We start from the raw sequence: 14,895 nt of genomic DNA, 5'->3' as shown, positions 1-14,895 counted from the left end.
GATAATACTAGTACAAATGTGGACCACAAAAAATGGAATAAAAAAAAACAAAATTATTAGATAATCCCACTTGCCATGTACCATATCTTTGAATTATAAAAATTCCACAACTTATTCCATAAAAAAATAAATTACTTCCCTATAAATTACTCCAATCTATGCATCAATCAAACAAGATAGAGAGGAAGAGATGGTGAAATTCAGTGAGAAGCAAGAAGCATTAGTTAAAGAATCATGGGAAGTCATGAAACATGATGCTCCTAATCTCAGTCTTCGTTTCTTCACTCTGTATGTAAATCTCTCTCTTTCTCTCTTAATAATTTAGTGTTAAATTTGATTAATTTGGATTTAAATAATTGTAGAATTCTGGAGATTGCACCAGCAGCTAAGGGGATGTTTTCATTTCTCAAAGACTCTGATGAAATCCCACAAAATAATCCAAAGCTAAAGGCTCATGCTGTTAAGGTTTTCAAGATGGTTGGTGTCTCTATATTTTCAATATTTTTGAATATTGAAAAATTGGTAATGCTGATTGATTGGTGTTTGTTTTGGTGAAATTGATGAAAGACATGTGAGTCAGCAATTCAGCTACATGAGAAAGGTGAAGTAGTGGTGGCAGACACAACTCTCAAGTGGTTGGGATCTATTCATCTTCAAAAAGGAGTCATTGACCCACATTTCGAGGTAAATCATTTTTTGCTTTTATTTAATTTAAGATGGTGAGTCTTATAGCATCCACGACAATGTGGACATCCCAATAAACTAGCACTAGGACATTCCAAAAACATTTTCTACCACGTTATTAGGATATCACTTTGCACTGCCACATTACTAGGACATCTCATTGCACAATAGTGGACAAGCACTAGGACTAGCCGACGCTCTAGCCAATAAAATAAATTGAAAAATACGATTAATTCGTTTTAATTGTTGGTGTTTAACATATATAAAAAAAAATGCACTGAAATGTAAATATTGAGTATAAATAAAAAAATAGATAAAAAAAATTAATAAAATAATAATAAAAAAATGGGACGTCCGTTTTTGGTGACGGACAAGAGCTCGTCCGTGTTCTGGGCGTCCTACCTCTTGTCCGCTATTGTGGCGAACACCCCCACAGACATCCCTGACATCCTACCTCTTGTCCGCGCTGATTTGTGGGGTACTTACAATAGTTTATTATTGAAATACATCATGAGATTCGTTTCTACGTTAAAACCATTACGTTTTTAATTTTATATTTTTAGCACATAACTATAGTATGATTCTATCTATACTCCATTCGTTCAAAAAAAAATTATGAGAGGAAATTAAGTCTTATCATCGTTGTTTTTATCACTTTTGTTTTTGCTCCCTTTTCTCTCCACTTACATATAATTTGGCTACTATATGCATAGTTTTCAGCTATGTGTCTCCCTTTTTCATGATAAAATATAGTAATTTCTTTATATAAATATATAGGTTGTGAAAGAAGCGTTGTTGAGAACCATTAAAGAGGCGATGGGAGAGAAATGTAGCGAAGAGATGAGTGGTGCGTGGGCGGACGCCTACGATCACTTAGCAACGGCAATCAGGAATGAGATGAAAGCTGAAGCATCTGCTTAATAATCCTCTAATTTACGCTCAAAATCAAATAAACTTTGTAGTATGTCACTAGTGGCCAATTGAGGTTAATTTATCCATTCATCCTTCAATTTTTAATTAGATTTTATGACTTTCATTCCATCTAATCTATCCCTGGTTTTGGATATGAGTTGTCTCATCCTTCGATTTGTCTACATATAAATCAATGAATAATTAGATTTGCCGATGAAAACTCCGATCACCACATCCCGAAAAAAAAAAAAGAGGCAAATGAAAATTTTGCTGAAGTTGTACTGCTATCGTTTTTTGTATGAATTACAAAATGTTCAAGTCAAAGCAAATCCAAACAAAATTTGCCCATGAAACTGGAAAGAATAAAATACAAATCATACGTAATAAATGGAAAGATAAATACCTGTGACAATAGGCAACGAACAAAGAGACAGACATCTCGATTAAAGTACTCCCTCCGTCCCACAATATTTGTCACACTCACACTTCATTTTTATCATGAATGGTAAGTAGATCTCACATTCTACTAACTCAATTCACTCACATTTTATTATAAAATCAATATAAAAAAGTGAGTCTCGCATTCTACTAACTTTTTCAACCAACTTTTATTTACATTTCTTAAACTCGTGTCCACACTAACAATGACAATTAGTACGGAAATGAGGGATTAAAACACAACTAACACCAAAGTAAGACATAAAAAAAACAGTCAACAGCAGAAATGAACAAAAACGCATTCAAATCACATCAACCCAAAGCCTAAAGCAAAATTATATCATGAAAATCTAAAATGAGATTTTTTTCGGATATAAATATCTGGCCCAATTAATCAACACAAATCAAGCCATAAACTAGTAATGTGGGCTGCCCATCAATTTCTACCTTAATGGACCTCAAAAAACACTATTTCTAACATCATTCAGGCCATTGTTCAAAATTTTGAAATTTTAAAATGATCTTTTTTTTTCTTTGATCTAATACATACACTCGAGCCATGGAAATTAAATTAAATTGATAACAGATATTATATTGAGGTCTTGAGTCAAAATTGAAAATTCAGATAAGGTTGTTCTACTTGACCTCATAAGTCATAGTCTCAATTTATGTCTATAATCTATATCTGTTAATAATATATATTAGTATAATTTCCAAATAAATTATGATAAAGACATATATGGATCAACATGAAAGTACTCGGAAGCATAGTCGAAAGCGAAATGTTAACACAAAAAGCAATAAAGTTCACTTACTTGAAAATCTATGAGTTTTTTTATTACAATTGGGGATCAATAGTATATTTCTCTTGTATAATTAAAATAAGATATTAAATTAGTAGTCCACTTACTAAATCTAATAATCTTCGATTAGAGGAGAATCATTTTGACAACTAAGTTGTTTTTCATAGTCACTAGTTGCATTTGAGTTAAGTAATAGATTTCACAATAATTAATTTGTCACAATTATTAATCTTATCTGCCCCAATAATCCAATTATGATTCACTTTTTGTTAGAAATGTATTAGGAAAATTATCATTTACCCTTTATTTAATGTTTGTTAGAACTGCAACACTTCGTTCAACTAAAATCTTAAATAGTTGGGAAAAGTATTTTGTTGAAGGACATTAGAAAAACAAATGTAGACTACATGTGTTGGAATTGGGTAGCCAAGAGTTGAGCATTATAATTGGATAATAAAATTGATTTTACTAAAGAACATTGATTTAATGTTGAAAGCAATTACTAGTAATTTATAATTATCCAATTATCAATTTATGACATAACATCCAAGACTCAATCAACATAATAAAATAAGAGAAAGCAACACAACTATTAATCTCTTGCAATGAATAGGTTAAACAATGATTGAATTGGTAAGAAGTAATGAAATTTGGTGGAGAGAGAGACATAGCAAAAATCCAAGAAACTAAAACCAACTGTAATAACTCCATAAACCAGACCCCCCCTACCCCACCCACCCCACCAGCCTGACCATATCCCTCATCACTTCTTCTTCTACTTAACCAATTCACATCATTATTACTTACATTCTCTTCAACACAAACACACACATTTCTTTCATTTATTCTCCTAAATTGTATAGAGTGATTACAGAAGGAAATATCTCACACACAAAAAACACAATTGAGAAATGATAAGAGAGAAGATTTTCAGGCTTCACAGGCACAAGTCCTCATCATCTTACTCATCAGCCACCACAGATGCATCTGCTCAGAAATTTGATTTCACTTTCTCCAAAATTCAAGCAACTCAGGTTCTTTCCCTTTCATTTTGTGTATGTATGTGTATCTATCTTTCTTGATTTCTTTTCCAATTTTGAAAAGATTGCTTTTTTAAAGGGAATCTTGAGTTGGTTTGATGTAGATTCTCTTCACATGCTTTCTTATCCATTTTGTTATGTAGTAACATGGGCTGGTTAGGGAATTTCCAATTACTAGGTTGTCTTTTGTATTTATATAGATTAAATATTTTAGTATTTGGTTATTTAGCAATTTGGTGAAATATGTTAGAAAATGTGAGTGATTTTAGCTAATTGATGTGGAAATTGGATAGTTAAGGAGTAATAATAGTTGTCTGAAAAATATTATCACACGGCGTACGTGTTTAGTCAATCACAATTGCAAAAAATGTGAGATTTTAGCTAATTAATGTGGAAATTGGGTAGTTAAGAGTAAAATTAGTGGTTAGGAAACATTATCACGTGGCGTGGTATGTCCAGTTAATCATAATTATAGAAATATTATATAATTTCTAATTTTTTCCTTGTATTTTGTTGTTAAAACTAGTTGAACTCACCACGTGACAATATATTCGAACTACTAAATTTTTTACTTGTAGACTGTAGTGAAAAGAGTTTAGCATCATTTGATTTAATAGTTGATTGGTGATAATGAATATGTTTGAATCTAGAAGTTATATAGTTGCCTATATTGTTACTAAAGTGGACCTAGGCCAATAAAATGGTGGTTAGGACTACTACTTATAGCCAATAAAAGATGAGTTTTGGTTATTACTTGATTCTCCTTTTCAAGACAATAATTTAGGCCTCTTTATTTGTTTTGCTATAGAGTATTTCGTCACCTCCAATAAATGTTGTCAAAAATTTAAGTTATGATAGATTGCTTTTTTGACTAAAGTGGTGCTATAATTGGAAACAAAATTCCGGATAATAGTGATACGGTTAAAATCCACATTTTGTGGTTCAATTTCACATCTCGTAAATAGATAGTAGTATGTCATATGTCCCACATTTTTCAAAATTTTCATATATTTACTTATTATATTATAGAAATTTCTATATATAGTTCATCGGTTTATAAATTACACAAAAATCAAAACATAATTTGTTATAATAATCATTTTAATATATAAAGGAGAAATGAGTCATTCTTCTTTATACTTTTGTATAATTTACAAGTTTAATGTTAAAAAATAAAAATAAAGATGTTGCAAATACTTTAAATTTATCAAAATTTATTTCAATTAATATGCAAACCCCCTTAATCTAAATCACCCAAAAAAATATACTTATTGGCTTCATTTTAGAAAACATAGCCCATGTCAATTTTTTTCTGCGTCCGTCGGCCCTAAACTACTGGCCCGGCTGACTGGCGAGGGGCTTGGATCCCCTGCTGTGGAAGAATCACAGATGCAGGGGAGGTTGTTCCTCACATCCCAATTTTTTAAAATTTTTATTTTTTTTGTTTAAGTGTTATATTTTAAGTTTAAAAATTGGGATGTGAGCAACAGCATCCCCTGCTGTGATTCTTCCACAGCAGAGGATCCAAGCCCACTGGCGAGCCCTCTCTATGAAGACAGTTCATTTAAAGCCTAATCAAAATTATTGTAGTAAAATTTATGACAACATAAACGTCACAAAATTTAATAAATCTTTTGTAACAATTGTTTCCATTAATAAAAATTAATTGAAGTGTCTTTCTTGATGTGTTAGGTTCCAAAAGGATGGGACAAAATCTACGTCTCTCTCATCTCTCTAGAATCAGGAAAGACAGTGCGTAAATCGGTTAAGGCAAATGTGAAAAATGGGAGTTGCCATTGGACAGAAACCTTTGCAGAATCAATATGGATTTCAGACATTGATTTGGAGGAATGTCTCTTCAAATTCCTTGTTGCAACGGTTAGACACTTCATTTTCTAGAAGATTCTGTCTCTTTTCTAATATGAGCAAAGATTCACATTTCTATGGTATTTCATTATTATAGGGATCTTCAAAATCTAGTATTCTTGGAGAGGTTGAACTGAATCTTGCAGCTTTCTTGAGCTCGGAATCTCCGGTGTTAGTTACATTGCCTCTCAAAAAATGCAGTTATGGGACTGCTTTACAAGTAAGTTTGCTATGTGCTTCAATATAATTGTTTGTTAGTTAGTTCGTTCTTTTTTTACGTTTTTCGCGTTTATGTTGCTGTTCTAGTGTACTTTTGAGATGTGAGGGTTTTGCTTCTAGTTGTATTGTCATCGATATGATAGACTCTGCTCGCCAGCTCTTGACTTTGAGCATTTTTTATAAAAAAACAAAAAGAAAAAAAAGTTTTTTGGGAGCTAAGTTGGGAATTTTAAGTAAATTAGATGAAGAAGTATTATTAGTATTATAGAGACGTAGTTTTGTCACTTGCATGATAGTGGGAGCACATGGACGAATTAAAATGGAAAAATCAAACCGAACTAAAAATAAATTTTTTATTTTTATTTTTTAGGGGTGTTTTAGTAATTTTGCGTTGAATCATAATCTTTTGAAGTTTAATTATTTTGGTGAAATATGTGAATCAAGAATATTTGGAGATTTGTTTAATTTTTCTAAGTTGAATTTAATTTTTGTATGATTTCAATAAAAATCTTGTTGGAAAAACTGTTGAAAAGTCTTCTTTTGCCCTCATTGTGAAATGATTTGCTCTATTGTAAAACCATTAGTTAATGAATGTGTGAAATTGTTGCTTCTTTGTAGGTTGAAGTGAAATGCCTCACACCAAAAACCAATCCAAGGTTTGTCACAATCTTGTTAACATCTTTAAAAAATGTAATCTTTTTTCCTCACATTTTTTATGTAATTGTTAATGCAAAGGGAAGAGAAATGGAGAGCCATGAATGCAGCAAAAGATGAGAGTTTAGATCATGAAAGCATAGAGAATCAATCTGAAGCATCAGACTCTTTCAACAAAAACAACTTTAACAACAAAGTAAGCTCATTTTTTGGCTAAAAAACTTCCCATTTCATGATAACTCATGGCCTAATGCTGTCGATTTTAGGAGACGCGCTACAGCTTCGACTCCATGGATGATTCTGTGGGGAGGCAGAGCAGCTACTCCTCCCACGGCTTTGGAAGGCAGGACTCAGTTGATTCGAATGAGAGCTGGAGCCATAGCTCGGTGAGGTCAGTTAGATCTCTTCACCGGAATCAGAGGGAGGAGTTCAGAAGATCTTGCCATGCTGCAGCCACTTTGCTTCAGCCAAATCTTTCTTTAAAGGAAGGAGTTGCTGTTGATGGTGATAACGACGATGGTAATGAATTTGAGGCCGAGGCGAGGATGTGGGAGCAGAACGCAAGGAAGTTGTCTCTGGATTTGGAGAGGCTGAGGGATGAGTTGTCTGATCAGAGTGTGTGTGTGACAAGGCTGAATATGGAGCTTGCCTCGTCGCGTTTGGAGTGCCAAGAGCTCACTCAAGAGATCGAAAACACGAAGGCCTTGTTTGAGGAGGAGAGGTGTTCATTTTTAGGCCAGAAGGAGTTGGAGGAGGAGTTGAGGTTTCAGAGGGAGGAGAATGAGAATCTGTTCTCTCAGCTCAATAAAACCCGAGAATCGAACATTGAGCTGATCGCGATTCTTCAGGAGATGGAGGAGACTATAGAGAAGCAGAAGCTTGAGATAGAGAGCCTTTCTATCTCTGCTAACAAGTCATCAAGTGTTGATTTGAATGAATCGAAGAATGCAAATGGTAGTGATTTGGATGAGGAAAACAGCAGTTTATGGTGTTTGATCCTTGAAAATGCATTGCAGGAGAGGAATATAGAGGCGGAGATCGAGGAGGGGGTGTGGAGGCGCGTTGTCAAGGAGTTTGTCGTTGATTGCACGCGCGTATTAGCTCAGAAGGAAGACAAGATCATGAATTTGGAAGGTAGGATGAATGTGTCTAACATTAGCAATGAGGAAAGCTGTGGATTTGAGGAAAAGAGTGAGATTCTTCAAGAAGAGATTGCTGATATCGATGATGGCGTCTTCGTGTCTGAGTCCTTGGATGAAACGATGGACGAAATGGACCAAACCGAGCTGATGAAGCTCTTGTCTGATCTGCAAGGAGAGAATCTCTACTTGCTGCAGCGCGTTGGCGGTTTAGAAGCTCAGCTGAGGTACCTTACTGACATGAACGAGTCGAGGCGTGTGGAGCTGCAGCAGTCGGAGACACAACGCGTGGATATTGAGGATCATGTCAAGAGATTGGGAGAGGAAATTGAGTCAGAGAAGGCTTTAATGAGGGAGAAGTTGAGTGAAATGGAGAGAAAGTGGTTGGAGGCCGAGGAAGGGCGTGTGGCGTTAGTCGAAGTGAATGTAACGCTTCAAGCCACGGCCGAGAGGCTGATGGAGGAATGCAACTGTGTGCACAAGTTCAATGGGGAGCTGAGGGAGCAGAAACGGGAGCTCCAGAGCCGGTGTTTGGCTTTGGAGACGAAGGCTAGAACGTTACGAGAGTTCAAAGAAGATGTTGAAGATCTTGACTATGAATCGAAGGTGAAAGCCATCATCGATGAGTTGGACTCGAGGCTGGAGGTGTCTGAGGGCGAGAGGCTTCGTCTGGCTGAGGAGAATTCTCTGTTGCATATGCGGTTGGAGAAGGCGTCTGATGTGGAGAAGGAGGTTTTAAGGCTGAGAGTGTCGGGGCAAGAGATGAGGCTTCGGAGCCAGAAGCTTGAGGCCTCGTTGAGGTCTGTCTCGAGGGATCACCAGGAGATGGAACGCGCGAATGCATCCATGGCTGAGGAGATTCGTAGCATGAAGAGGGCGGTGTGGAATGAGGAGGACTGCAGGATAAGGAGGGGCGCGTTGGAGGAGAAGATTCTCCGGCTCGAGGGGGATTTGATAGCAAGAGATGCAGTGTGTGTGCAGGATGCAGAGATGAGGAATGAGCTGAATCTGATCAAGATTGTCAACAGTCAGCTGCTGATGAAGGTTAAACATCTTGAGACTCTAAGACGAGACGAAGATGGATGTCGTAAATCTACTTCAGAATGTCATGGACCTCAAGTTCAGGTTGATCTCTCAATCTATCTCTTTGTTGTGTATTGTCTTTGCAACGTGACAGATCTAACGCCTTTCGTCTCTTTCTAGACGCGCGAGAATGGACTTGCGAAGGCCAATATGGAGTGTGAATCACAGCTTGAGAGGTATTGTATATATTACTCATTACATTTCTGTTTTAGACTTTTAGTAGTTTTTTAAGGCATGGTATGGAAGAATGAGAGTTGGGGTTGGATTTTTAGTTGTGTTGACAGTGCAAAAGGAGGAGATGAAAGCAAGATTAAGCGGCTCGAGGCGGAGTTGCAAGAGATTCGGGAGCGATACTTTGATATGAGCCTAAACTACGCGGAGGTGGAGGATCAACGCGAGCAGCTTGTGATGAAACTCAGAGCTCTTGGTGTCTAGAGCTCAACGATCCTCGGTTCATGCCGGTTTCTAGGAAGAAACCAGCATGAAAAGGGCCATGATTCTTGATGCAAGAAACCATTTTGAGGAAGTTTTGAGAAAGTAGATAATCATTTGATTTTTGAGGTACCATCAACATCTTCTTGTGTTGTTTGTGAATGAATATGTCTGAAGAAGAATGGGGCTTCAACATTTTTTTACTTTCACTTTGTTTGTACAGTTTGAAAGAGCATTCTTTATGTAAAAGATTTTTGTTTGTTACATTTTCATGTTTTGAAATTGTAACGAGCATTTAAATATTCACATATGAGTTGTCAATTGTTGAAAATATGAAGTAAAAAGAGATCAAATTGAATTCCACGAGAACCGCTTCTTTATTCACCAATTGATTTTCAGATGAAACCTAACCATGACTTGGTTGTATCACGTATCAGATACACTTCAATGAATGAGCGTGTACCTAACAAAATACTAAAATCTAACATGGTATCGAACCAAATGTGAATTCGACAAAGCACTAGTGATTCTATTAGGATATTAACAGCGTACGAAGGACTTGTGCACGAAGAGGGCGTGTTGAAATATTCACGTGTAAACAGTCCAACCTCAAAATCTGAAGTAAATGGGCACATTCTTTATTATAATTTGATGCAATTAGCTAATTTCATGGTTGTAATTATACTAGTAATTAGAGAGAAACAACATTGGGTAAATGGAAGAAATGAAATTAACATTTATCCATCAACATGGTTAACCAGAAATTGAGTCAACACGCATACTTAAAAAGAATTGGCATTAATTTATATACGAATTGAATGAGGAAGCAATTAGTGCCAATTGTTGTTCCATACTCCACCATATATCTTACCACAGTTGTTTAAACCTCCCTTATTTCTTCCTCTCTACATCTTTTTTTACAGTATGGAGTAAGCTCTAATCACCTCGACAATGGGCGCTCGACACAACGGACATTTCCCTCCTCCGCGTACCAGCTCGTTTGCACATTTCGAGCACGTGCACATATGCCCACATCTATGCACAGAGACAGAAATATAAGCCAGAGCCAAAGAGAACCAGTAACTGTCTTGAGTTAACGAAGATCGTGTATTCGAGAACAACCATACCTGTACAGTAGGGCATCAATGTGATTATCGCAGCAGACACAGCAGGTGCCCTTTCTCACGTTGCCCCATCTTGACCCGTCGTCTGATGTCTCAGCAGCCCCTGCATTTACAGAAAAAGTTGTGATTGTTGACAATCAACGGTAACAAGTAGGGTTCTACGTGGCTTAGCAGCACGAGTGCATACCTTGTCCACCAGGTGATCGATTGAGAGCAGCGGAAACTTCCTGTCTGACCGATCGTTGGAGTTCCAGTTGCATATCCATGCAAGCTTCCAACATCCGCTGCATGTGATTCATTCCTTGCTGTAGTTTGGCAACGTCAGCTCGTAGATCATTCATCATCTCCCATTCCTGCTGAAAGTTGGAAGGATCGAGTGTGTCAGAGGAGTTTAAAGACAAGCTCTGAACAATGAACAGTGTAACGAGAGATGGGGTGAGGGTGGATAGCATACAAGCTCTGAACGATGAGCACTATGACGAGACCATCCAGAATGGTGCAATTCCTGGTGCCAAAGAGGTTGTGGTGGTGGTGCTGGTGGAGTAGGTAAAACTAGCGAAGGTCTAGCAGTGGCATCGCGTGGATCTTCGTTCGGCTCGTCATTCTCTTGGTCGTCATCCCTCTCAGGTGATGGAGGAAGGGGCAAGTTCCTGTGGAGATCCCAATCAATAGGAGCCCCTCCTCGCCTTTCCACATATGACTGAATCAACTGATCGAGGCTCTCACGGAAACCACTACGAAGAAGATTGGAAACACTCCTCCTACAAGAAGTTACAGAAAGCGGGTTTAAAATAGAGTAAATTAGAAAACGAGAAGATCAAGACTCGTACAATATGAGATTATAACCTGCTCAGTAGTTCCCTGAGTTCCATGCTGTACACATTATCATCATCTGGAGGATGGAACCTGGTGGCTCTCCTAGAAGGAACTGATCGTCGCATTCTTGGAGGGTCTGAAGGCCCTTCCGACCAATTGTCCACGGCCTCTCGTGAGCCATCATCAGGCCAAACCTCATGGCTTTGTGGTAAATGACGCTGTCCTCCATCTTGGGCCACTGCTTCTTCAGATGGCCAGTCGGATGCAGGATTTTGCTGCACATCTCGTCCTATGCCATCTGAAGCATATATACGTCCAATAGAGTCATTCTGTGCAGATTGTTGTACATTTGTTCTCTCATCTCCAGCGATCTGACCTTGTCTATTCCTTCCTTGATCAGGTGCAACATGTTGAATTGTAATTTGAACAGCAGGACTCCGATCCATATTCCCCATTCGATCTGTAAATTGAGCACCAATTTCTTGATTTCCATGAGGCACTTCGTGTGAAGCATTTGTATTACTCTGATCGTTTCTAGAATCAATGTTGCCACTGTTAGGAGAAGTCTCTGGATGGCTGCTTACTTGTCCACGAACTATACTTTCCAATCTGGAACGGAACCCTTCCCTAAATGGAAACAACACCAAATCAAAATCACAAACTTCTATTATGCAATGAGAATGATGAACCCATGCCAACAATAACATTGCTACCGGAAAAATATTAAAACATGCTTACTAGAGTAAACATTAAGAAGCAAAAATGAGATCTAATTCACAGTTCAATAGACTATCTTAGCCACATAGATTCTTAAAGAAATTCTATAGCCTCCAAAAACAATAATATCATTTCTAAACGGGAACATTTTCCTCAACTTCGGTAGAGAGTGCAGTAGCTGAAATCACTAGCTCAAACACTATTTTCTTAGCCGCAGTTAAATTTAAGATTCTGAAATCACCTCTGATTGAGTTGCAGTTTTCAGGATCTGAACACTAGAGGAAACAATTTGGGTAAACTGTAAGCTAGGTTCATCATATATATTAATTTGTAAATATCTTAGCAGCAATCTACAATGTCATGCAACAAAGAATGCATTCAATCAATTCCACAAATGAATTTTGACTTTTGAAAGAGGAGAAGCTGTCGATCCATTGCTTAGCTTAATCAAAACCTTTGACCATAAAATGCAATAGGAATTGAGTATCTGTGGTACTTCTTGAGCAAAATAATTGAACTGACTAAAATGGTGCAGTATATCATAAGCAACTCAGACTACCATAAAACACACACAAAAAAAGCAAAAGATGAAAGAAAGGGAAGGAAAGGAAAGCCATATATCAAAATATAGAACGCTCGTGAATAAAGCATACCTCATTCCAGAGACCGTATTTCGCTGTCTTAATTGATTCAACTCACCAGCCGCCACTGAAGGTGGTCTCTCTTCCTCAACAGGCCTCTCGTTTCTCAAGAACCGGCCTCTAAGAAGTGACTGAAAATTTAAAATGTCCTTCAGAGTAGTCTTTTAGTGGCACAGGATAAACAAGTTTGTACGAATAACAGGGAGGCATTAAGATACTAACACACTAATTTAAAATGCCCAGAATGGCAGATCAAGATATAAGTATATAATCATTCCTAAAAGTATAATACCATTCCTAAAAGGCCTTCCCACCATAGAAAATCATGAAACAGGAGTTGTTTATCAATACAAAGACAATATCACAGCTAATCCAGCATAAACTATCATGATATTGAAACTTCATAAGATAAGCAATGTAAACTTTATTCACCCAATGATGAAGTGTTCTCCTATGCAGGCATAGCTTACCCAAGTTAACCATAGATTAAAGTATAAATACTATTTGTATAAAAGAACCTGAATACGATTGCGGTGAGCGAAATCAGATACAGCGCGATGTTCAAGCAAACCCTGAAGTTCCCGCTGCCTTTCCCTTTCAACCCTCACAAGCAGATCAAGCAAAGCTTGCCGTCCTCTTAACCTCAAAAGATCCCTGCGTATATGCTCTGGCTGACTTTCTTCATGATTAGCAGCAGACCCTTCACGAGCACCATCACCTTGGTTGCCAGTCCTAGTATCCCGATCCCGTTCTTCCCTCCGTCCACTGCGTGACCCTCTTTGCTGACTTGTCATTTGCATCCACTCCCTCACAATCCTAACCCTCTCACGCTCCGTTTCTCCAAGCCATTCAGCTCTTGGACTATCATTCCGCTGTATAAGATTGGAGGAAGTATCACTAATACCACTCTCCATCCATCCACGAACAATATGCCTCACTCTTTCCCTTTCAACTTCTCCAAGGTCAGGTGATTGCTCACGACTAGAACTGTCATGGTCTCTATTCTCATTTTGAGGGCCCAACTGATCATGCGTCCAGGTAGCATAATCATTCTCACTCTCAGTAGCATCAACCAGACTACCCTGATTCTCACCCTCCCTGCCTTCTTCAGTATTTATAGACGCATTTGTGTTAGAACCGACACTCCTCTGCTGCCTCAGCCTCTCTCTTACTCTCCCCCGAGTACGGTCCAGCACATGCTCATCCTCCAACTCCCGCCACATCTGCAAGATAGATGAGGCTCGGGTGCTGAGCGTCTCCACATTCCCCTGACGCCTCGAAGTCGGAGACTCTGTCTCCCTCAGGAACGACGAGTCAAGCATTGACACTGTATGCAAGCCCGCAAGCGCCATCAGCTCTGACTCACGGTTCCTCCTCTCCATCGTAGTCATCATCTCCTGCGCCTGCCTGGCAGCCCACCTGCTCAAAATCCTAGAGTGACGCCTCCTGGCAGCAGAAGATTCCGCCAGGTCATCCCCATCGAGATCCGACCTCCTCCTCCTCCTGATGAGCTGCTCCCCTTCATCCTCCTCTTCCTCAGTAGTAGTTGTTCGGGGAGTGCTACAGGAAGCAAAGGACATGTACTCATCATAATGCCCATTCATAAGCTCCTCCAAACCCCTCTCGAATTCTGAACGAGTATCGTTCTCTGTGCTCTCAGGTTTCTGCTGCAACTGCTGACGCACATCATCCATCCTTCACTGACCCTAAAATAGCTACCTTTCCTAACTCAATTCACCCAAACAGAAAGCCCTAAAACTCAAACATTAACCACAGAAACCCCTAAACCACATTCACACAAAAACCCAATTTCCACAAACAGGAAATAAACCAAACCCTAGACCCAACAATCCATGCTTGGCATCACAATTTCTCATCGAATAGTACTCAATCAACCCCTCCAAACCACTGAGCCGACTCATTTCACCACCTGATCAAACAATAATTGACGAACATCACCATTTCCAGCTAACACCACCGCTCAATTACAAAATCAATTAAGATCCAATAAACGAAATCAATTAAAATTGAATGAAATTGCGATTGAGCAGCAAGCATATCGAAATTCAGCAATTGATTTGATGAAGGAGACGTACCACTGAAGCTATATCTCTTCGATTGCAGTGTGGCAATAGGCAAAGATTAAAAAAACCCAACTTTTCCCGTGATAATTATCAGTGTGCGAATTTAATAATACATAAAATACATACAGTAATTGTACGTATAACTTTCACTGTATGAGTGTGTTAATGGATAGCGGTAGAGAGAGAAAGGAAAGCAACTGTAAGAAAAAATCGATTGAGAGAGGGAGAGAGAGAGAGAGGAGA

General features: G+C 38.2%; 3 protein-coding genes across 4 annotated transcripts; 2 read left to right on the top strand and 1 right to left on the bottom strand.

The window, feature by feature from the left end:
- Positions 1 to 118: 118 nt before the first annotated feature.
- HB2 (hemoglobin 2) lies at positions 119 to 1,750 on the top strand. The gene is made up of 4 exons (XM_048117937.2): positions 119 to 288; positions 363 to 477; positions 568 to 684; positions 1,462 to 1,750. Exons 1-4 carry the CDS (start codon positions 191 to 193, stop codon positions 1,603 to 1,605), a joined length of 474 nt encoding a protein of 157 aa, XP_047973894.2. The 5' UTR covers positions 119 to 190; the 3' UTR covers positions 1,606 to 1,750.
- Positions 1,751 to 3,640: 1,890 nt separating this feature from the next.
- On the top strand, positions 3,641 to 9,536 carry LOC125203211 (uncharacterized). Its single transcript, XM_048101523.1, has 8 exons — positions 3,641 to 3,871; positions 5,570 to 5,755; positions 5,841 to 5,963; positions 6,581 to 6,618; positions 6,698 to 6,812; positions 6,883 to 8,880; positions 8,959 to 9,014; positions 9,111 to 9,536. The coding sequence occupies exons 1-8, from the start codon at positions 3,749 to 3,751 to the stop codon at positions 9,271 to 9,273; spliced, it is 2,802 nt and encodes a 933-aa protein (XP_047957480.1). The 5' UTR covers positions 3,641 to 3,748; the 3' UTR covers positions 9,274 to 9,536.
- Positions 9,537 to 10,052: 516 nt separating this feature from the next.
- LOC125198389 (RING/U-box superfamily protein) lies at positions 10,053 to 14,895 on the bottom strand. Of its 2 annotated transcripts, none has more exons than XM_048096753.2 (8): positions 14,665 to 14,895; positions 13,087 to 14,498; positions 12,581 to 12,699; positions 11,241 to 11,837; positions 10,849 to 11,155; positions 10,582 to 10,747; positions 10,398 to 10,497; positions 10,053 to 10,305 (listed from the first exon to the last, which is right to left on the bottom strand). In XM_048096753.2, the coding sequence occupies exons 2-8, from the start codon at positions 14,260 to 14,262 to the stop codon at positions 10,188 to 10,190; spliced, it is 2,583 nt and encodes an 860-aa protein (XP_047952710.1). In that variant the 5' UTR covers positions 14,263 to 14,498; positions 14,665 to 14,895; the 3' UTR covers positions 10,053 to 10,187. The 2 variants fall into 2 exon arrangements, with proteins under 2 accessions (XP_047952710.1, XP_047952705.1); XM_048096748.2 differs by having other exon boundaries at positions 10,582 to 10,750; positions 14,665 to 14,894.

This window comes from Salvia hispanica, chromosome 2 (assembly GCF_029641045.1).
Source record: "Salvia hispanica isolate PSC_SH4W2 chromosome 2, Shi_PSC_v1, whole genome shotgun sequence".
Lineage (NCBI taxonomy): Eukaryota > Viridiplantae > Streptophyta > Magnoliopsida > Lamiales > Lamiaceae > Salvia > Salvia hispanica.
This window is presented reverse-complemented; position numbering and strand designations above follow the sequence as displayed.

Excerpts from the sequence above, each read along its gene's own strand:
- HB2 (XM_048117937.2), top strand. The coding sequence starts at position 191 with ATGGTGAAATTCAGTGAGAAGCAAGAAGCATTAGTTAAAGAATCATGG. Across the intron at positions 289-362 it reads AGTCTTCGTTTCTTCACTCT|AATTCTGGAGATTGCACCAG; the intron begins GTATGTAAATCT and ends AAATAATTGTAG. Across the intron at positions 685-1,461 it reads TCATTGACCCACATTTCGAG|GTTGTGAAAGAAGCGTTGTT; the intron begins GTAAATCATTTT and ends ATAAATATATAG.
- LOC125203211 (XM_048101523.1), top strand. The coding sequence starts at position 3,749 with ATGATAAGAGAGAAGATTTTCAGGCTTCACAGGCACAAGTCCTCATCA. Across the intron at positions 5,964-6,580 it reads GTTATGGGACTGCTTTACAA|GTTGAAGTGAAATGCCTCAC; the intron begins GTAAGTTTGCTA and ends GCTTCTTTGTAG. Across the intron at positions 8,881-8,958 it reads GTCATGGACCTCAAGTTCAG|ACGCGCGAGAATGGACTTGC; the intron begins GTTGATCTCTCA and ends GTCTCTTTCTAG.
- LOC125198389 (XM_048096748.2), bottom strand. The coding sequence starts at position 14,262 with ATGGATGATGTGCGTCAGCAGTTGCAGCAGAAACCTGAGAGCACAGAG. Across the intron at positions 11,156-11,240 it reads CTCAGGGAACTACTGAGCAG|GAGGAGTGTTTCCAATCTTC; the intron begins GTTATAATCTCA and ends AACTTCTTGTAG. Across the intron at positions 10,751-10,848 it reads GTGCTCATCGTTCAGAGCTT|CAGGAATGGGAGATGATGAA; the intron begins GTATGCTATCCA and ends TCCAACTTTCAG.